The sequence below is a fragment of the Oryctolagus cuniculus genome, chromosome 10 (assembly GCF_964237555.1).
Source record: "Oryctolagus cuniculus chromosome 10, mOryCun1.1, whole genome shotgun sequence".
NCBI lineage: Eukaryota > Metazoa > Chordata > Mammalia > Lagomorpha > Leporidae > Oryctolagus > Oryctolagus cuniculus.
In genome coordinates, this window is record NC_091441.1 from 104,512,245 (window position 1) to 104,539,835 (window position 27,591).

At 47.3% G+C, this 27,591-nt stretch overlaps 1 protein-coding gene and 1 long non-coding RNA gene across 2 annotated transcripts in view; one reads left to right on the top strand and one right to left on the bottom strand.

Annotated features, from left to right (window-relative positions):
• The window catches only part of ABHD5 (abhydrolase domain containing 5, lysophosphatidic acid acyltransferase), a 38,133-nt gene extending 36,990 nt beyond the window's left edge, over positions 1 to 1,143 (bottom strand). The window contains exon 1 of the mRNA XM_008260224.4: positions 1,010 to 1,143. Within this exon, the coding sequence (XP_008258446.1) occupies positions 1,010 to 1,056 (47 nt within the window). The 5' untranslated portion in view covers positions 1,057 to 1,143. The remainder of the gene's footprint in view (positions 1 to 1,009) is intronic.
• LOC103349143 (uncharacterized) lies at positions 1,055 to 27,591 on the top strand. The gene is made up of 5 exons (XR_007921710.2): positions 1,055 to 1,336; positions 1,848 to 1,989; positions 23,892 to 23,983; positions 24,479 to 24,664; positions 27,519 to 27,591. It is a non-coding gene; the product is annotated as an uncharacterized lncRNA (long non-coding RNA).

The window sequence follows — 27,591 nt, forward strand, 5'->3', positions numbered from 1 at the left end:
GACCATTCATAAGCCTCCCCACGTCTTTCCAAATATCCCTGTCTTCGCTGTTCCTACCATACATCCTATCAGGTCAGGCTGCCTATGCAAGCTGCTTCTTCAAACATCTGAAGCCGAAGTGCTGTCTACATATGAAACACGCACGGGGGCGGGGGGGGGGGGGTCCACACTTCCCCCCTCCCCTAATATACACGAGCAGCCTTGGCAAACAAGGCAAGGACCTTCACAGCCATTTAACTTTTCCACTAACGCTTCCTGCTAACAAGTGCTTGGAGTTAATCCCAACTCAGGACCTACCCTCAACTTTCACAGTTTCACGTACCCGTCGTCCTCTCCAGACAGAACCACAACAGGGGCACAAAATAAGTTAATTAATTAAATAAATAAAATTTTTAAAAAGGCAAGGCGGAGCTGGGAGGCTGATCTACTTCTGAAAGATCAATGATCCCTTCTGAGCTGGTTATCCGCTCCCAAGTGTCAACTTTCTATCAGTCCGCGCCGCCCGTACGCCGAGCCAGGCGCCCACTCCCCACCGAGCCCCTAGCCCTCCACCCCGGCCCCAGGGCACTTTCGGAGGCTGGACAGAGACAGCGCCCACTAACGCCCCCAGCTCCTCCGAGGCGGGCCAAGCGCCTCGGCCATTTCCGGGCCACCCAGTCAGGTGCGGGGTCACCGGGGCACACCCGGGGTTCCCCGGGGCGGAGGGCCAGCGCGGGTGTGGACGTCGCGGTCACCTCGCCGCCAGCCCCTCGGGGCGGCTTTACCCAACCGCACGAGGGCAGCCCCCCGGTGTGGGCGGCCCAGGCGGCCGCAGACAAGCCCGGCGCTTGAAGGTGCCCGCGCGGGGCTTCTCCTCCCGGCTCGCGGGCTCGCGTCGGGCAGCGGCCAGACGTCGCCAAGCGCTTCTCGGTGCTGCCCACTGGGCCGGGCCCCTGCCCGTGCGGAGGACGCGCGCTGGGGACCCACGCAGCCCCACACTCCTCACCCTCCGTTCCCCAGCCGCATTCACCTCTCGCCGGTGTCCGCCGAGTCCACCTCCTCCTCCTCCGACGCCATGGCCGCCGCTGCGCAAGCGCCGGACAGCGTCTCCAAGCCGGCTGACAAGCCGACTGGGCCGCCCAGGGCCGCCGCCGCCGCCCTTAATGCTGCGCCGACTGCGCATGCGTCGGCTGTCCACCGGCAGCTGCGGGCGGTGCCACAGCGCGCTTGCGCGAGCCGGGCCGCTCCGCCAGCTGCGCATGCGTCCTCGCGCCGGGAGCGCTGCTGTACGGCCGCTGGGCAAGGCAGGCAGGCTAGTGGACCTGGTGATACTGGCTCTGCCGAGTTAGGTAGTAAGGTAACTTCGTATAATGACTGTATTGATGCATCATCCCTCTGGCCTTGCCTGTCAGGTGCTGGACGCTGAGAGCCAAGGAACGACCTAGTCCCTGGGAGAACCTACATAGATTTTCTCCGCTGGGCAATGGAAATGCTACTTTGCGCGGGTGGGTGGCCGAGGCGATAGGGCGACTCGCAGGAGCCTCCAGCCAATCAGTATTCTCTGCTGTAATGCTGGGGAGACACCCCCATTAGTAACCACCTCCCCACACCCTTCTTAGGAGAGCTGAGGTCCGAGTCCGGAGGTGTCAGGTTCCTGATAGGGTATCTCTGATGTCACTGTCAGCATCTGTAGCCTCTTAGCCATCGGAGACAGCCTGCTTGTGTAATGACAGCGCTTGCCACCATCCATCCACTCCTCCAGTTTGCCTGACTTCGTGCCCACTGTTTTCTAGGCGCTGGGGAAGCGGCGATTAGATAGGCCTGCTGCCTGTAGGGAGCCCACGCTAACATGTCCCCTTTTCCTTTAGATGCCGTAGAGCTCTCTCTGTCTCCGTCTGTTGGGTGCTGCCTAGGACGCGGTAACACAGAGGGAACAGAAGTTCGTTCCTCACGGTTTAGGGGCTGGGAAATCCAGCATCTACCAGCATCCCATGACAGAAGAGCAAGAGAGTAAGCGAGCAAGCGAGCCTGCTTGTCCTTTCCTAGGGATCCCTCTAACGAAATGAGGAGCCTGTTCTCAAGATGCCACATTAAACGCTTTGTGTGTGTGTGGGGGGGGGGGGGGGGTCCCTGTGACCCAAACGCCTCTCTTCCCAACATGGCTGCAACAGAGTAGCATTCTCCTTCTCTGATCGTCTTCTCTCAGGGCAGCCTCTCTCTGCAAACCTGTCTCTGTCATCCCTCTCGCACTCAGAGCCTCAGCCTTGTACAATGGCTGTAGCTTTTTAAGGGACACTATTGAGCCTCCTTCCAGCCAACACTGAAAGTTCCTCAAAGATAGGGATACTCTCCTCTGTGATTTACTCATGTTCTCTTGGGCATAGTAAGATTTCTTTTTCTTTTTTTTTTTTTAAGATTTATTTATTTATTTATTTGAAAGTCAGAGTTACAGAGAGAGAGAGGTCTTCCATCCAATGGTTTACTCCCCAATTGGCCACAATAGCTGGAGCTGTGCCAATCTGGAGCCAGGAGCTTCTTCTGGGTCTCCCATGCGGGTGCAGGGGCCCAAGGACTTGGGCCATCTTCTACTGCTTTCCCAGGCCACAGCAGAGAGCTGGATTGGAAGAGGAGCAGCCAGGACTTGAACTGGCGCCCATATGGGATGCCAGCGCTTCAGGCCAGGGTATGAACCTGCTGAGCCACAGCACTGGCCCCATGGCATAGACTATTTCATATTTGTATTGTATTTGTTGCAGTTCATAGAATGTTCCAGGGAAGAGCAGAACACGTAAACAATACTTTGGCAGGAATTCATGGTGTGGCCAGAGATTGTGATGTGTCTGCAGAAACTAGTGCTCCACTCTCTCTTCCTCTCGGAGCATGTCTGGGCTAGGGGAACTCCAGCTGTGCTAGTCAGCCCAGCTGTTGGGGGTTCTATTGCCTGGAACAAATTCTAAGCCTAGCGATGCTCAGTCTAGTAACAGAACCCCAGGATGTGGAAGCAATTCCTGCAGCACTTGTAGAAAGTGGGGGCCATTAGGGGAGTGAACCAACAGAAGGAAGACCTTTCTCACTGTCTATAACTCTACCTGTCTAAAAAAAATGTTGGGGTGTCAAAGATGTGCTCTTGAAAGTGTTGGTGGACCTGGAGCCTGCTTTCATAGATGTCTGTGGCTACTGCATGGTAAAGGAAGCAGAAGAGAGAGAGAGAGAGAGAGAGAGAGAGAGAGAGAGAGAATGGATCCAGTGCTCAAGTTTTTCCAGAAACTGACAGAGCAGTGCAAAAGGCCATGAGACTTCATGGTCTTCTCCATCTCTGGAGCTAGTTCTGGCCCAGACTTCATCTTGCTGTGGACGGAGGAGCTGTGGCAAGAAGTCCAAGCTGGACTCAGCTACCCACCAGGTCCTGGGTGTTGACTTGGGAGATTATAAAGTGTGTTTTCCTTGCGAGACAATGAGCCTATTATCCGTCACTGCCACCTTTATCTCAAGGGCTCCACTTACACCCACTCCAACCACTGTTCGGGCCAGGCCTTCTGTGTCACTGCTTCCCTATACTTCGGTGATGTTCTCAGAGCACATCTTCTAGAGCTTAAGGGCAACTTGGTCCTCATCTCCAAATCCATTTCTTCTTGGTGACCCCTCACCAATGACCTGGCTGAGCGGTGCTCACACTGGGAGATTATCAACGGCTACTTAGAACTCTTCAATCAGAGGGCCAGATGTGACACTGACCAAGGCAAGTATGCATGCTCTACAGGGGCTGTGGCCTAACGAACTGAACACACCCTTTGCACCACCCAGACCAAGTATACACCATACAGGTTGATGACTCCTGCTCCATTTCTTTCACGGTTGGTTTTCATTTCCAGCCCCTCCAGGCGAAATGCCAGGCCACCACAGGGGCCTGGACCTTTATCACAAACACTTGCAAACCGGAGTGAAGAAGGGCAAGTTTTCTGAGGACCTCAGCCTGGCTGCCTTATTAAGGGAGTGCTGTAAGTAAGCAGGGTGAGAAGGGGCGTGTCTCAGGGAGATAATAGGAAGGGCACAGATGGTAAGGGGACATGTGGCTGGGTCAAGGGAAGAGGCTAGACACCCACCAGCTGGATGAACTTGGAAAAACTAATCACGTGGTTAGGTCTGCTCAAGCTATTATGCATGCAAACTCCTTGTGGATCTCCTTACATTGCAGATTCTGACTGTAGGTCTGGGATGGGCCCTAAGATTCTCTCTTTCTAGCCAGCACCCAGTCCTGCCTAAGTTCCTGCTGCCAGTCAGTGCCCCCACCCAATAACAACAAAAGGAAGTAAAATTAACATAAAACAATTTAATGTCTGAGGCTCTGGTCTTTGTTGTGCGCACCTAGAAACATAAAGGATGTTTGCTTTAGTATTCTGATGGCATTAAAAAAGAAATTCATAGAGCCGGCGCCGTGGCTCAATAGGCTAATCCTCCACCTTGCGGCGCCGGCACACCGGGTTCTAGTCCCGGTTGGGGCGCCGGATTCTGTCCCGGTTGCCCCTCTTCCAGGCCAGCTCTCTGCTATGGCCAGGGAGTGCAGTGGAGGATGGCCCAGGTGCTTGGGCCCTGCACCCCATGGGAGACCAGGAAAAGCACCTGGCTCCTGGCTCCTGCCAGGATCAGCGCGGTGCGCCGGCTGCAGCGGCGGCCATTGGAGGGTGAACCAACGGCAAAGGAAGACCTTTCTCTCTGCGTCTCTCTCTCTCACTATCCACTCTGCCTGTAAAAAAAAAAAAAAAAAAAAAAAAAAAAAAAAAAAAGAAATTCATAAAATGCCCATGATTAAATAAATCCTGGAACCTCTGTAGTATAGAATATAATGGCGGTAATTAAGAAAGATGGTAGAGGGCTGGCATTGTGGCATAGCAGGTTAAGCCTCCACCTGCAATTCCAGCATCTTGTATGGATGCCGATTTAAGTCCTCGCTGCCCCTCTTCCAATCCAGCTCCCTGCTAATGTGCCTGGGAAAGCAGTGGAAGATGGCCCAAGTACTTGAACCCTTGCACCCATGTGGAAGACCTGGAAGAAGCTCTTGGCTCCTAGCTCCTGGCTTCAGCCTGGCCCAGCCCTGGCCATTTGCAGCCATTTAGGGAGTGAACCAGCAGATGGAAGATCTCTGTCTTTCCTCCTCTCTGTAACTCTGCCTTTCAAATAAATTTTTTAAACATTTATTTATTTATTTGAAAGGCAGAGTTACACAGACAGAGAGAAAGAGAGAGAGAGAGAGGTCTTCCATCTGATGGTTCACTTCCCAATTGTTTGCAATGGCCGGAGCTGTGCCAATCTGAAGCCAGGAGCCAGGAGCCTCCTTTGGGTCTCCCACGTGGGAGCAGGGGCCAAGGACTTAGGCCATCCTCTATTGCTCTCCCAGGCCATAGCAGAGAGCTGGACCAGAAGTGGAACAGCCAGGTCTCAAACCAGTGCCCACATGGGATGCCAGTGCTTCAGGCCAGGATGTTAACCCACTGCACCACAGTGCCAGCCCCTCAAATAATATGTTTTTTAAAAAAGAAAAATGATAGATCTATATGTACTAATACCCACAAGAAGTAACCCTAAGCAGGTTGATATATAGAAAAAGCAAAAATTGTGATACAAATTTGTTAGAGATTAATAAAATTAATTGACTTCCAGATAAATGATCAAGAAAAAAATGGAAAGGAGGAAAGAAAGAAAAAGCTGACAATATTAGGAATGGAGAAAAAGATATCACTATAGATCTTACCAACATGAAAAAGATGGTGAGACAGTATTACAAATAACTCTTTGCCAATAAATTCAACAACTTAGATGAAATAGCCAAAACGTTTGGAAAATATAACTTACCAAAACTGACAAAATGAAAGAGGAAATCTGAATAGCTCAGTGTTTTTAAATTGAATATATAAAGTAAAATTATATAATATATAATTGAATATATAATGTAAAATAAAACTTCCTACGAAGAGGAATATTTTTTCCAAATAGTTAATTAACTGTCAATTATGGTGGAATAAGACAGCCACAAGTTCTTAGTCACTTCTCACATCAGCTGGCATCTGTTTCTCCTTCCCATGAAGCTGAACTTATGATTTGTGACAGAGTGAGGCAGTGTAACTTACAAGGCTGGGACTTAGGAGACCTCATCTTCAGTGTTCACCAGTTCGTCTGCTTCTTTTTGAAATTCAGTCACCATAAGAAAAGTGTGACTTGTGAGTGAGGCCTTCTTGAATTTCCAGTCAAACCACCATCACCCAAATGCAATTGAGTGCATGGCCACAACCAAATCCACCCCCATGGGTTTAAATATCTGGGTAGCTGAATGTGAATTCCTGACCAAGATTGTTTAAGAAAGTAAAGCAGTGGTGGTTTTAAGCCACTGTATTCTGAGTTAGTTTGTTGCATAGATTGCTACATAATAGACCATCAGACATGGATAGCCCTTTATCCAATGCTTTGCTTTGAATGTGTCCCCAAAAGCTCATGTGTTGGAAACTTAATTGATACAGCAGTGTTGAGAGAAGAAACAGTGTTGTTATTGTGGGGACAGATGCATTATCTCAGGAGCAGGTTTGTCGTAAAAACAAATTCTGCACCTTCTTGCCCTTACTTGCTTGCTTTGTCACACGTGTCCTGCCTTCTGCCATGTCCCGCTGTAGCCAGAAGCCATGCCTTTTTCGTGGACTCACCAGCCACAGAAACATGAGCCAAAACAAAAACAAAACAAAACAAAAACTCTATTCCTTGTAAATTCCCCAGTCTGTGGTATTCTTAATCACAGTGTAAGATAGACGAAGATGCTATTTCCCACATATGTATAATGCTGCTACTTTAGGTACTGAATTATGTAGTTAGTTAATTGAGTTCAAGTTGTCTTCAAAAATAGTTTGAGATAATTACAGATATGCATTGAGTTGTAAAAACAGTATAGAGAGAACCTGTGTTCCCTTTACCAGGGTCTCCTTCAATTAGCATCTTTTTTTTTTTTTTTTTGACAGGCAGAGTGGACAGTGAGAGAGAGACAGACAGACAGACAGAAAAGTCTTCCTTTTCTGTTGGTTCACCACCCAGTGGCCTCTGCGGCCGGCACACCGCGCTAATCCAAAGCCAGGATTAGCCTATTGAGCCTTGGCGCCAGCCCTAATAGCATCTTGCAAAACCACACTACAATGTCACACCAGGACATTGACTTTGAAATGGTAAAAAAATGGAGCATTCCCACCACCACCAGAATCCTGCATGTGGCCCCTTGATAGCCACAGCCACTCCCCTTCTGTGCTTACACCCTGCCCATCCTTCACCTCTGCAGCCACTAAGCTGTTCTATCCTTTTACTTTAAGAAAGCTCTAGAAATGCGATCATGTAGTATGCGACACTTTGGGAGATTCATTGAAGTTGTTGTTGTACCCATAGCCCGTTCCTTTTCATTGCTCATTAGTATTCCCCGGGTAGATGCACCACAGTTGGTTTGTTCCTCTGTGGAAGGACACCTGGGTTGTTTCTGTCTTTCAGACATCACAAGTAAAACTGCTGCAATCACTTGTGGACAGGTTTTTGTGTGAGGCTGAGTTTCAATTTCTTTGGAGTAAATGCCTAGAGTTTTAATTTCTCTATAGTAATTGCTGGGTTACATGATAGTTGAATGGTTTTTGATTAAAAAAAAAAAAAAGACACAACCTGTCAAACTATTTTCCAGAGTGGCTGTACCGTTTAATAGTCTCACCAGCCAAGTGTGATTGATGCAATTGCTTCCCATCCTTGCTAGCCTTTGGAGTTATCTCTGTTTTTATTTCAGCCATCCTTTAGGTGTGTAGCACTGTCCATTGTGGTCTTGATTTGCATTTTCTTGGTGGCTGGGGATGGTGAAATCTTTTCACGTGTTTTTTTTTTTTTTTCCCGCCTGAATATCCTTTTCAGTGATGTGTATGTTCGAGTATCTTGCCTGCTCTCTGCTGAGCTGTGAGGAGTCTATATATTCTGTAAATAGCAGTCTTTTGTCAGATATATGGTTTGCAAATATCTGTCACTGTAGCATGCCTATTCACATGGACTTTTGCAGACAACTCTTTAATTTGATAACATCCAGCTAGTTAATTTTTTACGGATTATGTTTTTGAAGTCCTGAAGATTTCCCCCTGTGCTTTTTTCTTTTCTTTTTTAAATGATTTTTATTTCTTTATTGGACAGGTAGAGTTACAGACAGTGAGAGAGAGAGACAGAGAGAAAGGTCTTCCTTTCATTGGTTCATTCCCCAAAAGGCCGCGACGGCTGGAGCTATGCCCATCCGAAGCCAGGAGCCAGGTGCCTCCTGGTCTCCCACGTGGGTGCAGGGGTCAAGAACTTGGGCCATCCTTCACTGCCTTCTCAGGCCATAGCAGAGAGCTGGATTGGAAGAGGAGCAGCTGGGACTTGAACCAGCGCTCATATGGGATGCTGGTGCTGCAGGCAGAGGATTAACCTAGTGCACCATGGCACCAGCCCCTTCTTTTCTTTTTTTTTTTTAAGAGTTCTATATTTATTTGAAAGGCAGAGTTACAGAGAGGCAGAGGCAGAGAGAGAGAGAGAGAGAGAGAGAGAGAGAGAGAGGTCTTCCATATGCTGGTTCACTCCCCAGATGGCCACAATGGCCAGAGCTGCGCCAATCTGAAGCCAGGAGCCAGGAGTTTCCTCTGGGTCTCCCACATGGGTGCAGGGACCCAAGAACTTGGGCCATCTTCTATTGCTTTCCCAGGGCATAACAGAGAGCTGGACCAGAAGTGGAGAGCCAGGTCTCGATCCGGTGCCCATGTGGGATGCCGGCACTGCAGGTGGTGGCTTTACCCACTGTGCCACAGCGCCAGCCCCCTAGGTGCTTTTTTTCTGAAAGTTTTATAGATTTATGGGTTGCGTTTAAGTTCATGATCTATTTTGAGATAATTTTTATGTAAGGTGAGATGTTTGGCTGAAGGGCTTTTTTAAAATTTCTTTTGCATGTGGGATTATTAAGCTTCAGCAACATCTATTGAAATTAAAATAGGTATTTTATAATGCTTTTTCATGTGTTGCTAAGTAACCTCTTATGCTCTTACATGAAACATGGGTGAGCATTGTGGCACAGCAGATGACACATGCCTCTTGGTATGCCCACATCCCATATTAAAATGCCCGTTCAAGTCCTGGTTACTCCATCTCCAATCTGGTCTCCTACTAAAGCATTTTGGAAGGCAGAAGAGGATGCCCCAAGTGCCTGGGTATCTGCCATCCACTTACGGGACCAAGATAGAGTTCTGGCATCTGGCTTTGGGCCTGACATAGCCCTGGTGGTGGAAGGCATTTGGGGAGTAGACTAATGGACAGAAGATCTCTCTCTCTCTCTCTCTCTCTCTCTCTCTCTCTCTCTCTCTTGCTCTGCCTTTCAAGTAGATGAAAGTAAATAAACATACAAAAAAAAAAAAAAACCCATAAAGATGTAAGATTGGTAAAAGGTGATACGTGTCGGGGAACCGAGACTGGTGCACATCGAGATGTGGTTCTCAAAACCCCCTTGAATGAAGAATGTGTGGCCCTAGCTACAGAGAGTGCTGCAGTGGGGCAGCTTCCACCTTTAGTGTCTTCAGGCATCACATTAGCTGCAGAGACAGCCACCGCCTTTCTGGGGGGACGCTCACATAGCTAATGATAGGCTGAGTCGGGTGCAGAGGATCCAGCACCTTGACCCAAAGTGAGCCGGTTCTGTAGTCATTTCTGCTTCAGAGCCCTCAGGGGCTGAGTTTCCTGAGCCCATATTACAGCTCCACATCTCCATCTACCCTAACCCCACTTCCTCCCCTTCTCCCTACAAGGGCTGCTCTCTAGAACATTCCCGAGTAGTAAACTCAAAGGCAGCTTCCTGGAGAGGCCAACCTATGGCACTTATTTTCATTTCACACTAAGCCTGCCATTCGGCTTCAGCCTTCAGAATGACGAGGAAGTTATGACTTGATGGTTGTCAGGTACCATGAAGGAACCAGTCACCTCGGGAGAACTTTGTTCAGAAAGTCTCCCCTCACACACAGCAGCACCAAAGAGGAGAGCAAGCTGCAAAGTAGGGAATGGGCAGATGTGGGTGGTAGCATTAGCACAAGTGTGCACGCAAGAGAAAGAGAAAGGCCATCGCAGGTGACAGAGTTGCCAGGTGCCGTCTCCTCTGTTGCTGTCCTTGCTGTGGGTGTGGCCAGGCTTGGCACAGATTCTTGTGTCAACATGAGAAGGAATTCCAGGAAGAGGCATAGAGAAAGCTGAGCAGGAAAGCAAGATTTATTTATTTAAAATGAAAGTGTAGACGGAGGGGATAAGTGTGGGCAAGCTCCCGAGAAGACAGCTGGGATTAGCTGGGATTGAGAAGATCCTTTCCTAGGATCTGGGGGGCATAGGGTATGGTGTCTGGGGTGAGGTTTAATTGAATATTCAGAGAGGTAGAGTTTGTGGCAGGGCCCAAGTGTGGCCCCTTTTCTTGCTCTTTGTGTGTGTGTGTGTGTGTGTGTGTGTGATGTGAACATCAGGTACACAATAGGAGTAGCAATGTTGGACATGGTGATTTCATTACAGTGACTTTATTTTTTTTTATTTATTTATTTTTTGACAGGCAGAGTGGACAGTGAGAGAGAGAGACAGAGAGAAAGGTCTTCCTTTTGCCGTTGGTTCACCCTCCAATGGCCACCGCGCCTATCCGAAGGCAGGAGCCAGGTACTTATCCTGGTCTCCCATGGGGTGCAGGGCCCAAGCACTTGGGCCATCCTCCACTGCACTCCCTCGCCACAGCAGAGAGCTGGCCTGGAAGAGGGGCAACCGGGACAGAATCCGGCGCCCTGACCAGGACTAGAACCCGGTGTGCCAGCGCCGCAAGGCGGAGGATTAGCCTACTGAGCCACGGTGCTGGCACATTACAGTGACTTTATAATGGGCTGAAGATTTTCCCGGGGCCACTGACAGCAACTAATGGTATTGAATAATATGTAGTTGTATTTTTTTTTTAATTTAAAAGTCAGAGTTGGAGATGAGAGAGAGAGAGAGAGAGAGAGAGATCTTCTATTTGCTGATTCACTCCCCCAGTGGCCACAACAGCCAAGACTAGGCCAGGCAGAAGCCAGGAACCAGGAACTTCTTGAGGGTCTCCCACATGGACAGCAGGGGCCCAAATACTTGGGCCATCTTCCACTGCTTTTCCCAGGCCATTAGCAGGCAGCTGGGATCAGAAGTGGAGCAGCTAGGATGAAAACTGACACCCATGTAAGATGCCAGTGACAGAGGTGGTAGCTTAACCCGCTACGCCACAACACTGGCCCCCAGCGTAAGTTCTTCAGTGGCAAAATCCCAGCAGCGACAGTCTGCAGGGCATGGGTGGGGTTTGGGTAGCACATGTGGGGCTGCATTGTGGACAGGGCTGCAGCACAGGTGCTGGCCATCTCAGCTCCTCCTTGTTAGCTACTCCTCTTCCTACGTGGGTTCCAGTTCCAAGAAGGCAGATGTGTGGGTGGTTATCCAGAAGTCAGACAGGGTCAACTCTTGCCATTGACTTGCAATCAAAAACTCGGTCATGATTCTTAAACGATTCCCAAGCTTCCACCAGCTCCTCTTCTCATGTCCTTTGGATATTTGTCATGACTGCTTAGTCTTAGCTATCTGAGTTGTGGAATCACTCCCCAGTGAGTAGGAATCCAGACCTCCACCAGAAGTAGCTGTCACACAAAGTAATTTATCTGCAGCAAAGGAGGAGAGCACAGGGAATCGTTTTCCAGAGTCATAGCTGCTGGGGCCAAGGGAAGTCTCTTATCTTGGGAGCAAAGAGTATGCAGAGAGAAGTACTTGTCATCGCACATGACAGGGGGCACACACTGACTAAGGTGCAGTTTTAGAAACATGCCCTGACATACTTTGCATGTCATGGCAATAAGGCAGAAGCTCTTCCTGGGGCAGAGGTCTTGGCATGAACATTTGAAAGGTTGCCCCGTGGGCATTGGCATCTGTCCGATTGTCCTGGTTGTGACCACAGCTATCCAAGCTAGGTTCTCGGGTTACTTACGGCCACCTGTTTCCTCCTTCTGGGTCTGAAAGATAACTTGTGCTGAAATGCTACTCTTTTGCCTGGTTACCCAGGGACACGCTTCCTCATACTCTCGTTATACATTAGGAAACCCTGCCTTAAACCGAGAAAGAGTCCATAAGAGTGATTGCCCAATTTCAAGTTTCGGTGCCATTGGAGGTAGGAACAGGGAAGAGAGAAGAAACGAAGAGGTCAGAGGCAAGCATTGAACTTCTGTCTTGTCCCCAGGCTTCAGGGAATTTAAAATCACGGTGACCAGGGGAGAGAATCTTAACAATGCTCCTTCCCTATGCCTTCCATTACATTTGATACAACAAAAGAGCCTAGATTTTAATTTCCAGTAAAATTAATGTTTTTTTTTAAAAAAAGGTTCCTATCTATCATATTTCAGATCTTTTAACTTTTACTTTTCTTCTTCTGTTTCCGATAAGTCCATGCTTAAATAATAGGCAGCCTCATCAACCAGGAAAGTTGTTCTCCAAAATGTTGATACTGAAAACGTCTGTTGCCTTTCTGGGTTTGTATTTATGAGAACAAAACCCATCTATTGTAGTCTTTTGTATGCTCCAGAACATTTGCAGCAGAGGCAGGTTTCTACAGTCGTGGAAAGAAAATGTTCGTACCCATAATTCCCTCTGACATTAACGTTGCCTGTTTATTCACCCTCTCATCATTTTGAAAATGCAGCCTTAAGTTTAATACAGCTTATTGAATACTCATTCCGATTAGGCTGCACTTCTGGCAGAAAACAAACAGCAATTGGTGTCTAGTTGGTGTCTTGGCTCTATCACATTTCCTGACAAGTGGAGAATGATCTGTTTGTGATGCCATAAATACTTGGTTCTGAGTCATTCAGCGAATTGGCTTATTTAGCTTTAGTTCTGCCCGAATGCACAGAAGGAACAATTTCCACCCATCACTGATTCCGCACTGAGATATGCTGTGATTGTGCCTGCAGCCAGAACTTCGTGGTGGAGTGAGTGAATGAGCTGTGAGGAAGAGGCTGTTCCAAGTCAGTGCAAAACTAGCAGTGATCTTGTGTATCTACGTAGCTGGAACTGGCTTGTGTCTGTCCACAAGAACTGATTGTTAACATCTTCAGGAATTTTGTGAGCTGGATGTTAAACCTTGCCAATGTGAGATTGTTAGCATTTGTACCACAGAACTTGTTGATCATTGTAAATCAGAACTCTTTCTGTTTTATTTTATTTTTCTTTCTTCATTTGAAAGACAGTATTACAGAGAGAGGAGAAGAGAGAGAGAGAGAGAGAGAGAGAGAGAGAGAGAGAGAGAGAGAGAGAGGCGGAGAGCTCCTCCATCCACTAGGTTACTCCCCAAATGGCTGCAATGGCCAGAGCTGCACCCATATGAAGTCAGGAGCCAGGTGCTTCTTCCCAGTACCCCATGTGGGTGCAGGGGCCCAAGCACCTGAGCCGTCTTCCCCTGTTTTCCCAGGCCATTAGCAGGGAGCTGGATTGGAAATGGAGCAGCCAGGTCTTGAAACTGCACCCATATAGGATGCCAGCGTTGCAAGCGGAGGCTTAACCTGCTACGCCACATTGCTGGCCTCTGTTTTGTTTTTCTTAAGAGCTGATTTGTGAACATGACATTGCCTACTCTACATCAATGCAGGAGATGGATAGCAAAGAACTTCAGGTTTCTGGGGGAAAAGCAGACAACACGTGTAAACTAAAAATTCACAAAGAAATTGTCGCTCCCCGTCTTCGTGGAGGAACGACACAGGACCCTGCGCTGTTCTTTTATCTGCTTGGCCCTCCCTGGGTTTGCTGCTGGTTCTTCCCGGGTTGGCTGCCGTCCCTCCACCTCCGTGGAGGGGCGGGACCCCCTGCCACTTTCCCCACTTCCACGGGGGAGCGGCACACCGCCGGCCGGCTCTCTCGGGGGCTGCTCAGGTGTTGCCTCAGATAGATGTTCCTGGTGCATGCTGTCTCTCTCCTCCTTTATAGTCCTCTTCCACCAATCCCAACTCTGCTACCCACACGCCGAGCACGCTGCTCTCCTCCAATCAGGAGCAGGTCCTGCAGTTTATTGGTTGAACTGGAGGCAGCTGTGTAGAAGCTGTTTACTCCTCTCCCAGCGCCATATTGTGGGAGAGCAGATGCATAGAATAAGTCTTAATTCCAGTAACTTAGTGTAGTCCGAGTTGCTCCCCACAGAAATGAATGACAACAGTAGAGCAACTTTCTGTAAAGGTGCACAATGTGAATAAGTAGACTTAAGCTTTTGAAGTATAGAGACCTGATTATTAGACCAGAGAAATGAGGTGATAATGTATGAGAGTGAGTCTCTAAGTTGACTTTTTTGTGGAAATACACAGTACAAATCATAATGATGATCACATGGTGAACACACCCACATAAGCACCACCCAGGTTATTTAGCAAAACTTGAAAGAGAGAAAGAGAAACCTTGTGATAAACAGAGTGGGCAGTCCAGGCAGGCCTGTGACAAGGCTGATGACTTGCAGAACAGACCTGAAGGGACTTCAAACAGTGTGTAGAAAAGTGGAGTTAAACGATAAGTTTATTTTGGTGCAAAAAAAATGAAATCTGCACATAGCTTTTCCATAATATGCAGTTTCCATGAACTTTTTGAAGTCCTGTCATCTTTGAACTTCAATAATTTCAGCTATCCAATACACCGTCTCTGGATTTTGATGTTATTGTATGATACACTGCAAATCAGCTTATGAAGACTTTAGCTGAATGAACAGACATTTATTAGCGCAATTTAGAACTCTTGAAAACACCTCTCCTTTGAGATCTTTAAATATTGCTCAGCCACACTCTGCTTTTCCTAGTGTAGACTCTGAGGGTGGGGGAAGTGGGCTATTGTGAGACATCTTTCTGTGAGGTTGAATACATAGATATGATATGCGTATTGCTCTCTGTTACTTTTGCATGATTAACTCCTCGGACTCCTGACACTAGACATTGAAACCATCTTTTGTGTGCACATGTGTCTTCTGTAATGGGGAGAGAGGCATATGTAAACAACAGTGATAACTATGGTGATAGTACATAGAGTTATACCAGATTGCATCATTTTTATTGTAAAAACTAATTTTCTTCAGGTACACGACCTTTAAACAAAAATGACATGGTAGCATGAGATTATGCCAAAGTGATTTCCCAAAACAGTGAAGCCCTCGGCAGTGAACCCACCCTTTAAGCCCAGATTTTTTCTACGTTGAATCCCCCAGAGCTTCCTGTCAATCACTATACCTGAACCTGGGCACAGAACATTGGAGAAATTTCAACTGCAATTCGTGTGCTTGCCAAGTGTCTGTTTGTTTTTTAAAAACATTTACACGAAACGCACAGATACAGAGAAGGGGGATGAGAGAGAGAGAGAGAGAGAGAGAGAGAGAGAGAGAGAGAGAGAGAAAATGAATCTTCCATCCATTGGTTCACTCCCCAAATAGCTACAACAGCTAGGGCTGGGCCAGGCTGAAGCCTGGAGCCAGGAGCTTCATCTGGGTCTCCCATGTGGATACAGGGACCCAAGGACTTGGGCCATCCTCTGCTGCTTTCCCAGGCACATTAGCAGGGAGCTGGATCAGAAGTGGAGCAGCTGGGACTCGAACTGGCGCCCAGTATGCCACAACACCAGCCCCTCAACAGCTTTCACTGGGATTCATCCTCCTTTGGATCAAGCACGATCATTTCTTGATAAGTAGTGATGTGTCCTCTACTTCCTTTTTAATTCCTAGAAGTACTTAGAACTATGTTAAAGTTCCCACACTATGGAGATGGAGTAAGTCATTTTTAGTGACTGAATTAAAGCGTGGGTTTCAGTAATAGCTGCAAAGAATGGAAAGCACCACCTAGTTAAGTGCATTTACCTGTACTTGATGCTTAAGAGTTAGGATTATTTCCATCATGGGAAATCAGGGAATAGAGAGATCCTATTAGTTACCAACAGACAGGTGGTAGCAAGAGCTAAGGGGACCTTTTCTATTTCTTTGATTGAGTACATCACACCATGGCTGTGACTGGCTCATAAGGTGCTACTGCACTGATAAAGACTATCCCATCACAACCCCTGTTGCTAAAGTACATTCTAAGATTGTGTTTCTAGCAGTGGTAATGGATTTGCATCTGTTGTGAGCCAGTTGAAATGAGCATCGTAGCTGTCTATGAACCTGATGAGATCAATTTTGTCTGCCCTGTACTGTGAAGCTACCAGGCACTGCTCTACTTTTGAGCTGTAATGCAAGTGTTACCAGCCAGAGTCTCGGTCCCCAGTGCCAATCAGCCATCAGAGCAATGCTGTATCTGGTATATTGGAACTGAGACCTCAGCTATAAACAAACATGTGAATCAGTTGTATAGTTGGGCCATTTATGTGTATGATGATGAATCCATTCTTGTTGTCATTTCATTTGTCATGGGACTGGGTCAGAAGGATCATTTTTCTTTTATTTTTTTTAAAGATTTATTTATTTATTTGAAAGTCATAGTTACACAGAGAGAGGAGAGGCAGAGAGAGAGGGAGAGGAAGAGGGAAAGAGAGAGAGAGAGAGAGAGAGAGAGAGAGAGAGGTCTTCCATCCATTGGTTCACTGCCCAACTGGCTGCAACAGCCGGAGCTGCGTCGATCTGAAGGCAGGAACCAGGAGCTTCTTCTGGGTCTCCCACGCAGGTGCAGGGGCCCAAGGACTTGGGCCATCTTCTACTGCTTTCCCAGACCATAGCACTTCTGGATTGGAAGCCCAGCAGCCGGATCTTGAACTGGCACCCATATGGGATGCTGGTGCTGCAGGCCAGGGCTTTAACCTGCTGTGCCGCAGCGCCAGCCCCAATAACACTTTTAAATGTCAATTGTAAAATATATATTGCACTTCCATATGAATTTTGGATGAGCTTATCAGTTTACCAAAAAAGTTTAGTTGAGATTCTGAAAGAGCTTGCACTGAGTCTATAGATCAATTTGGGGGTATTGCCAAGTTGCCAATATTAAGTCTTCTGACCCAAGACATGGGTGTCTGCCCATTCATTTACATCTCCTTTAAAAGAAACCCCCAAGAAATGCTACCGTCCTTGTTACTCTCAGCCCCCTGTGAATCCCCAAGGAGTAGAGCCAGGAGAAGGATGGGTAGTGGTCAGGCATCAGTCATCTCTGAGCTGCACTGTGGAAAGAATGACATGAACTTGTGAGCATGGACTAAGCATTAATCACGGAAAGGCACCAGCGTACAGGGTAGAATCTGACATGAGGTTACCAAGGGCCGGGCAAAGAAGATTTGACATAGGATGGTTGAAGGCAGAATTGCAAAAAAAAAAAAAAGGTGAGCATTTTTCATGTTTACAACTCAGTGAGTTAAGACTCCAGTAAACCTGTTTGCACAGAGCTGGATAAGAGGAAAGCTTTGCTTTCAGGGAATCTGTCATCTCGCTTGCACCCAACTTTACCAAGGCTGCCACCAATCCCTAAAGTATTTCTCTGCTAGCTAAAAACAAAACAAAACCTTCTTCCCTTAAATTAAGCCCCTTTACTTCTACCTTTCAAAAAATTCCTGTAAGAAATTACCAGTCTACCACACACACCACACAAATGGCGTCCCTTTCCGTATGGTGGACACTGCACTTGCACCGCACAATTAAGCACCACAGCTGTTCTTAGGGGAGGGAGTTTGTCAAGTTCTAAGGCATGTTGTTCTGGCGTAAGCTTATGGATCTTTTTGTTTTGTTCTTTTAATCATTCATGTAGAGTTTTCTTCTGAGCAGGATTACAAACTCTGTAATAGTGAGGTGGTACAGGGCACTTAGTAGATAGCTATTTTCTGTAGGTTTAGATTGGACAGAACGGAATAAAAATCTTTGTTGAAAACAACGATGAACTGTGTTTCTGAGTAGCCTTCAGATGTCTTATCCATCACCTGATTTTACTGCCCTCCCCCTCCGCCACATGCACTTACTGAAAACGGCTTTTATACAAAGACAGAATATGATTTGCAAGGAGCTTGTGCTGGGACGAGAAATAAGCGATGTGTGATGAGCACTTTGTTAGTCTTTTTTTAAAAAGGTGCTGCCTCAAGGAGGCCACCATTGTGCTGTTTGCAAAAGGAAATTAACACAGGTGTTTGTTATTATAAATATCTGCGCTTGAGGCTGTTGGCTTCTTTCAGAGATAGTAAATCACTCATTTATTACATTAATGTTAATACAACACATGACTTAACAGACAGGAAATAAAAAAAGGCTGAATTAACACAAACCGTCAGAGCGCAGCAGCTGGCTTCAGATAATTGTTGAGAACTCCGAGGAAAGTTGCAAAGCATCTAACCCTGGAAGATAATGATTCCGGGCTTTAGTTCTGACATACGTACTTTCCTTAAGCCCTGCTCTAATCCCTACCCAGAAGTGCTTTCATGACAGTCTGTCATTGAAGTTGTTTTTTCAACTTCTGCAAAATAATCTTTGATTGCATTTTTCCTGCAGTTCTTTATGATTTCCAAAAAAAGGAAAGAAAACCAAATGACTGCATGTTGTTCCTGAAAGATTGCTGTCCTGTTGTTTCTTCTCCCAGCCACCCCACAAGGACACCTGATGTGAAATCCTCACTGATTTTGCTCATTAGCTCCACGGTCTCCCCAAGTTTTCAGAGCAGTCTCTCTTCGACCACCTGCTATTTTTCTTGCACCCACAGGAACTTGCACGGACTTAAGATATTGCTAACAACTTTCTGCCTCCTGCCCAGGTTCTGTACTGTTCTCCATGAATTCTACCTGCACATCCTGTCACCTTTCAACTCCGCAACTCTTGTAGCTTCTCTAACCTTATGTGGGTGTGGTGCATCAGTTAGAGGATGATAATGACCTGTGTGGGTTAAGAGGAGCTTGGCAGAGTGTTGACTATTCTGGACACTCCATATAAATGGCCATTTGTGTCTGGCTTCTTTCACTTAGCATTTATCTATACTGTATTATATATCTGTACTTGATTCCTTTTTCATGGCCAAATAATATTCCATCATGCAGCCATGCCTTTGATGTTTCCATTGTGAGTTACTCAGTGGTTGTCTCGGTCATTTCTGGTTTTGGCTATCATGCATAATGCTACCATGAACGTTTATGTACAAGTTTTTGGGTGGACATAGGCTTCCAGTTCTGAATACATACCTAGACGTGGAATTGCTCTGTATTGCACATTCTGAAGAGCAAAACAACATTTGCTGAAACAGGCCCAGCATTCTGGGGGGGAAGAGTTTGTGAAGCATTGACACTGATTCTTTTTTATAGATTTGATCAAATTAATCATTTAAGTTATACAGCCCTGGGCCCGTGAGGGAAGTTGTAAAATTCTCATTCCATCTCTTTATGTGTTATGGGTCAAATCAGATTCTTTTTTTTTTTTTTTTGAACAGGCAGAGTGGACAGTGAGAGAGAGAGAGACAGAGAGAAAGGTCTTCCTTTTGCCGTTGGTTCACCCTCCAATGGCCGCTGCGGCCGGCACGCTGCGGCCGGCGCACCGCGCTGATCCAATGGCAGGAGCCAGGTGCTTCTCCTGGTCTCCCATGGGGTGCAGGGCCCAAGCACTTGGGCCATCCTCCACTGCACTCCCTGGCCACAGCAGAGAGCTGGCCTGGAAGAGGGGCAACCGGGATAGAATCAGGCGCCCCAACCGGGACTAGAACCCGGTGTGCTGGCGCCGCAAGGCAGAGGATTAGCCTAGTGATCCATGGTGCCGGCCTCAAATCAGATTCTTAATATCGTCTTGAGTTAGTTTTTCCTTCCAGTAATTTGTCCATCTCACTTGAGTTATCAGACTTCTGGTCATCCAGTTGTTCATAATATTCAGTCAGTCTCTTATTTCATAAAGGTTGGCAGTGAGGATCCCCTCTTTCATTTTTTGGTATTAATAATTTGAGTCTTCTCCCTTTTTCTCTTGGACAGCCTGGCTAGGATGGATCAATATTGATATTTTCAAAGAACTAGCTTTTGCTTTCTCTAATAAGTCTCTATTGTTTTTCCATCCCATATTTCATTTCTTTTTTTTAAAGGTTTCTTTTGTTGTATTTTGAAAGTCAGAGTTACACAGAGAAAAGGAGAGAGAGAGAGAGAGAGAGAGAGAGAGAGAGAGAGAGGTCTTCCATCTGCTGGTTCACTCCCCAATTTACCGCAACGGCTGGAGCTGTGCTAGTCCAAATCCAGGAGCCAGGAGCTTCTTCTGGGTCTCCCACATGGGTGCAGGGGCCCAAGGACTTGGGCCATCTTCTACTGCTTTCCCAGGGCATAGCAGAGAGCTGGATCGGAAGTAGAACAACTGAGTCTCGAACCGGCACCCATATGGGATGCCAGCTCTGCAAGCAGCAGCTTTACCTGCTATACCACAACACTGGCCCCTCCATATTTCATTTCTTTTCATGCAAATAGTTAAAATATCCTTCCTTCTGTGTGTTTTTTATTTGGGTTACTCTTCTTTTTCTGTTTTCTTTTAAAAAATGTTTTTAATGTATTTATTTGAAAGGCTGAGAGAGAGCAAGAGAAACCTCCTATCTGCTGTTTTACTACCCAGATACCTGCAACAGCTGGGGCTGGAACATGTTCTGGGTCTTCAATGTGGGTAGCAGGGAACTAAGTCCTTGAGCCATCACCCGCTGCCTCGCAAGGTACACATTAGCAGGAAGCTGATCTGAGAGTGGACCTGGGCACTCTGGGTATCACTCTGGTGTCCCAAGTGTATTTTAAGCATTGCACCAAGTCCCCTCTCCCCTTGTCTGATTCCTACAGGTGGAAAGTTAGGTTACTGATAAGAGAAGCTCCTTTTTAAATGTCAGCATTTATAGCTAAGAATTTTAATCTGAGCATTAGTTTCATCCCACAGTTTTTTTCTGTCTCATGTTTTGTTTCATTCATGTCGAGTTATTTTCTAATCTCCCTTATGATTTTTTTTTCTTTTGCCCATTGCTAAACTTCTATACATTTGATAATTACCAGGTTGTCTTCTATTACTGATTTCTGCTTTCTTTTCTTTTAAAAGATATGTTTATTTATTTGAAAGGCAGAGTTACACAGAGGCAGAGAGAGAGAGAGAGAGAGAGAGAGAAAGAGAAAGAGAAGGAGAGAGAGTCTTCCGTCTGCTGATTTACTCCCCAAATGGCTGCAATGGCTGTAGCGGGGGCTATCCGAAGCCCAGAGCTTCTTCCGGGTCTCCCATGCAGGACAGGGGCCCAAGGACTTGGCTCATCTTCTACTTCTTTCCCAGGCCATAGCAGAGAGTTAGATCAGAAATGGAGTTGCCGGGACTTGAACTAGTGCCCACATAGGTTGCTGGCACTGCAGGCAGCAGCTTTACCTTCTACGCCACAGCACCGGCCCCCTTATTACTACTTTCGTTGCATGGTTGTCAAGAGAATATTTCTTGCATGCTTTAAATTCCTTGTCAGTTAGTTGCAATGGTCATTAGATGTTCATTAGGTCTCTTTGGTTAAGAATGCTACTCAGGTCTTCTATTTCCTTATGGCTCTTCTGTCTACGTGCCCTAGCCTCTACTGAAAGTAGACTTCTGAAGTCTGCAACCATTATTATGAATATTCTTTTTTAAAAAAATTGTTTATTTATTTGAAAATCAGAGTTACACAGAGAGAGGGAGATGGGGAGAGAGAGAGAGAGATCCTCCAATGGCCGATTCACTTCCAGAGGGCCACAGTGAGCTGAGCTGGACCAGGCTGAAGTTAGGAGCCAAAAGCCTCCTCTGGGTCTCCGATGTGGGTGCAAGGACCCGAGCACTTGGGCCACCTTCCACTGCTTTCCCAGACACATTAGCAGGGAGCTGGATTGGAAGTCAAGCAAACAGGACTCAACCTGGCACCCATGTGGGATGCCGGCATTACAGGTGGCAGCTTTACCTGCTATGCCACAATGCTGGCCCCTTTAATGCTTTGCAAAAATTTCTGTGTATGAACCATACTTTGCTGGAGGCAGCAATTTTTTTTTTGCTGAATATTGGACATTTTAAATAGTATAATGTTGCTACTTTTGAACAGCAGATTCTCCTGTTTCTCCCCAGAGTTTGCTCTAGTTCTTGACATCCACTGCAGATGTTCTTGCTGCTATAACTGTTTCTTAACTTTTTAAACATCTGATTCTGTAAAGTGCCTTCTTTGTCATGTGTGTCCACTAAAGCACCTGCGTGGCTAGCTCGGTGGTATGTTAATAATTACACAGTGATTTCTGTATATTCCTGGACCAAATAAGCCTCCCAGCCTTTTCTGAGGGACATCGTGTGTGTGTTGGGGCAGGCACTTCATACGTTGGCCTTGGCCCTTACTTCCTGCTTGCACAGAACCTTACGCTCAGATACGAAACTCACACTGTGCTGTGTGAGCATGTAGAATTCTGCATTCCCAGAAACACGTAGGAACTGCTGCTGCTTCTTTTTTTTTTTTTTTTTTTTTTGACAGGTAGAGTTACAAACATCGAGATAGAGAGACAGAGAGAAAGGTCCTCCTTCCATTGGTTCACTCCCCAAATGGCTGCTATGGCTGGAACTGCGCCGATCTGAAGCCAGGTGCTTCCTCCTGGTCTCCCATGCGGGTATGCAGGGGCCCAAGCACTTGGGCCATCCTCCACTGCCTTCCCAGGGCACAGCAAAGAGCTGGACTGGAAGAGGAGCAACCAGGACTAGAACCTGGCGCCCATAAGGAATGCCGGCACCGCCGGTGGAGGATTAACCAAGTGAGCCACGGCACCAGCCCCCACACGGAGGAGCTTTATAAACTTCAGATGGGCGTCTAATTCTTCAGCTTTTCCTATGTTGTTGTTGTTGTTTTGGCCAGCCTCTTGTTAGTCCCAAATGAGCCAACAATCCAGACAGTGTTGACTGATTCTGACAAACACCCGTGGGCGAGACTGCATGCAAAATGAAACACAACAATCTCTGAGTCAGGTGAGTTAGAGACAAACCCTGACAGGCTCAACAGGCTAATCCTCTGCCTGCGGCACCGGCACACGGGGTTCTAGTCCTGGTCGGGGAGGGAGCTGCCGACAGGTCACGAACAACGATGTGCTTAGAAGGAGCAGCTCCAGTTCTGTTCTGTCCTCTCGGGTGGCTGCTGGGTTCCTGGTTTCTATGGCTCTTATGTATGCAAGCTTGTTGGTTTTCAGGACTGTCATAGAGCTAGGCAAAGGAGAAGGGGATTAGGGCATGTTAAAATGCCACGAATTTTACTTATTCTTATCCTTATTTGTCTGTTTCCCTAGCGTGAACACTCTTTAGACCATTCTAAACCTTTCGCTTGCCTCTGGGTTTTGAGAGTTCCTGCCTGTGTTTTGTTGTGGGAGAGATCATGACCTTCCAGAGACGATCACTCCACCTTTCCTAGGGCCAGATCGTACAGTGCGTCCTCCATACTGAGGTTTCAGCCTGAATATCTCACTTTGAGGTGGGTCAGACTCTCTTAAACCCAGCGCAGACGAACGTGGGGAGGTGGCAGACTTCATTTTCTGCCTCAGGACAAGGAGGCAGGAGCCATAAAAGGTCCCATCTTGGCTCCTAGCTGATGACATCATATGAATAATGCTGTCCACTTACTCTTCTTCTTCCAGAAGAATGGGGATGGCTTTGTTGACCTCACAGGCTACTTCCTGGGAGGGTGAAGTAAGTTAATTCCCTGTAGGACAGAGGCCTGGTATAATCCACTTGACTCAGAGGAGGCACTAAATAAATACACGTGGAATAAAGCAATGGTGGGCACAGCTGGCTCCTGATTAGCACCATAGCTGAGCTCTTGGACTCTGGGCCTCGGATCAGGGAACAGACCCTTCCCCTGACACCCACGAGCGTTGTGACTTTGGAATAATTCGTTCTCTTTCATTTTGCTCAGATCTCGACAGTGCTGTGGTCTCCTTTCACCTCCTTCCACTTCACTGGTTTCTGTTAGGTGCCCCAGGGAGAGAAAGGCAGTTTTCCACCTAGGTAAGTGTCCAGTGAATTGACAACATTCATTCAGCGGGTACGTTGGGAGCTGCAAGGGTCAGCCTGGTGTTGACCTTCACCTTAGGGAAACATATGACTCCCCCCCCCCCAAATTACATGGAATCTCGTGGGAAAGACAAAATGCAGCTACGATAAGCATACATTGTTTAATGTTGTTCAGGCTAATTTTTTACCTTGGTCAATAAAGCGTACAACTGCACTGAGCAGGAGCCCCGAGGAAGGCAAGATCCTGAGGTCTCGGATGGGTGAGGAGAGGCCTCTTGGTGGAGCTAGGTTTCAGCTTGGCCCTGGAAGATAGATAGAGCTGGCTCCCAGGGCAAAGGGAAGGGAGGATGTGACAACAACAGGGGTACAACCTGTAATTGGAATAAGAGTAGAATAGGCCACCACTATGTTAACCACCACTCACATATTAAACTTGCGTAATCTCTACACAAGCCTGTGAATTCTGAACTATTATTATTCCTGTTTAAGACACAGACTCAGAAAGTATCACACTGCTGATGACAGATGGCACAAGAATCCTAAACCCAGCAATCCAGCTCTATCCAGATCCCAAGGGGATATGGCTAAAAGTAACTGGATTAGACAGGAGAGGGATTTGTACACTAAGTAGTCCAACGTGGTGATTAATCGCATGTGGCAACTTCCTGGGTTAAGGTAAGTTGGTAAAGCATTATTTGAGGGTATGTTTGTGTGTGTGTGTGTGTGTACAGGGAAGCAGGGTGTTTCCAGAAAAGATTAACATTCCAATCAGTAAACTGGGCGCAGAAAATCAGTCCTTTGCCTTTTTGGGTGTCCATTAAGGGCCCAGCTGGAACAAAAAGGCAGAGAAAGGGCAAATTCTCTCCCTTTGCTGGAGCTGGGACACCCGTCTTCTGCCCCTGGACATCAGCGCTCTGGGTTCTTGCTCCTGGAGCTTGCGTCAGCACGCCCCTCCCCTCCCCAGCACGTACCACAGCCTTCCTGGTTCTCCAGCTTGCAGGCGTTAGGCTGTGTCCCTTCTCGGCCCCCATCATCACAAGAGACCGTTCCCATAATAAATGCCCTCTCATTTATCTATATATACGTCCTGTTGTTTCTGGTTTTCTGGAAAGCAGAATACATCCAAATCTCCTAGACTGGGCTCGTTGGTCAAAGAAACAATGCTTTAACGGCAGAATGCCAGGCATCCACAGAGGAAGGTGTGTGAGAATTTTCTCCTTTGACAACAAGCCAGTCGATAGGTTCCAGCTGCTGTAACTCTAGCGGTGGTCCTGCAGTACTCAAAAGGAAGGGCTCTGTGAAACCAACACAGATTTCTTTTCTCAGAACTGAACTGGGAGAAAGAACCCATACTGATGCGTGTCAAGACAGTGGAGACAAATGACCTGGTGTGACTTGGGCTCCACACACAACATTCTTTGGGGACCCATAGAAAATACAAGTTGGATTACCTGACTTCCAAGGCCCTCCCCACCACAGCAGTATCTTTTTTCTTTTTCTTTAAGATGTATTTATTTTTTGAGAGGCAGAGTTACAGACAGAGAGAGGTCTTCCATCCACTGATTCACTCCCCAAATGGCTGCAATGGTCAGAGCCAGGAGCCAGTAGCTTCTTCTGGGTCTCCCATGTGGGTACAGGGGCCCAAGCACTTGGGTCATTTTCTACTACTTTTTCAGGCCATTATCAGAGAGCTGGACCAGAAGAGGGGCAGTTGGGACACAAACCAGTGCCACAAGGGGTGCCAGCACCACAGGCAGAGGCTTAGCCTACTACACCACAGCCTCGGTCCCCACAACATTATCTTAATCCTTCACCTGAAAGAGAAATTAAGAACCCAAGGGACAAATGGCACCTGCTTTAGAACGAGAGCTACAAGGAGCAGGCTGATCCCAGGCAGCAGTATTCTCTGTTTTCTTGCTCCTGTCCTCTCTTAGAAACATGGAAAATAATACTCCTGAAACCTTTTGCTTTCATGTTATGTCCAAGTCCAATCCACTCCAAAGGTCAATATTCACTAAAACAAAGCTAAGTTAGAACTTTGAACATGACTCAGCAGAAGAATAATACCCTTTCTACAAAAGTTGCCTGCTGACAACTGAGCAACTTGAACCAAGCAGAGACGCTTTGCTAGAGTCCTTTAAAAAACACTTGTATTTATTTACAAGGCGGAGTGATAGGAAAGAGCTCTATCCACCGGATCACTTCCCGAATGCCTGCAATGACTGGAGTTGGCAGGTGGAAGCCGAAAAATGGGAACTCTATCCAAGTCTCCCATGTGGGTGGCAGGGAGCCAACCATTTGAGCCATCACCTGCTGTGTCTTTGGGGATGCATTAGCAAGAAGCTGGAAGTGAGAGTGGAGCTGGGACTGCAACCCAAGGCACTCTCACCTGGGACATGGGCCTTCCAACAGCGAGGCCAAATGCTGATCCCTGCTACAGTCATTTCAAAGCTGCGTATGGAAACATGAGAGAAAACAAACGTACCCGGGAAGTAGCCCCAGTGACATAACTGCAAGGGGAATATTTGGCTCTGTTTGCTTCCTACGGAAACATACCCGACCCAGCACAGGTCTGTGTGTCTCACTGCAGAGCAATCAGTCCACGGAGAATGCCTGCTCAGAGCAGCCTGTGGATGCTTTTAGCGGAATTCTCCTCGATGTCCTTGGAGGAGTTTAACCTTAAACCTTTGAAGGTGGGTTTGGTTTCTGAAACCAACCACAGATTAGAACAGAGCCGCGCACGCTGCATCAGGAGGATAATCAAGATGAATAATGAATCAACAAGATGAATGCGTGTGGAATTCTGAGTGTAGTTTCATTGACTTTGTTTGGCTTTGCTCTGTATGTTTTCTAATTCGGGGATGGTGGAGAAAAGCCACAGAGCCCAGCTTTGCGAGTGATAGATTGGCATGTACTGGTGATGCTGTTGCTAGCCGTTGTGCTCCAGCAGGCATAGATGGCAAGTTCAAAGAGCAAGAAGGCCTAACCAGAAAGGGTGCATGGGCCCTCTCTACAGAGGATCCAATGGGGGCAGTGAAGCAGCCTGGGGCCAGCACCAAGGGGGAGTTGTTACCCTCCGGGCATGAAAGGGCAAGGAGGGGAAGGGCCTTTCAGAACGCACAGGCAATCCCAGGCAGGACAGCGGCTGACCCACTAAAGAAGTGACCCTGGAAAGCATTAACACAGCCCCTGCCACAGCAGTGTTCGGTTTCTGTTCCACAGGACTCCTGTCTCCTAGCCTTGACCCCTACCCCGCCAGGTGAACCCAGGCAGAGGCCAAGGGCAAGGCTACTGAGTGATGCTAGGCACAGAGGTCAGCTTCCAGGGCAGAACTTGGGACTGGAGAGGCCCTGGAAGACAGCGCACACAGACACACACACAGACACTCAGACACACACACACAGACACACCCACCCACACATAGCCAAGTGCATGGTTCCTCTCTGGTCCAAGCAGGCAGGGAGGGAGCAGATCTACCCCCCAGGGGAGTGAATAAACGTGTCTATCCGTTGCTTTCATTTCTCTCCAGGTGTGTGTTCCTCAGTCTCTGGGCTGCATTCTTTCAAGTTAATGTCTAAAAATAAATCAAGTTATTCCTGTCT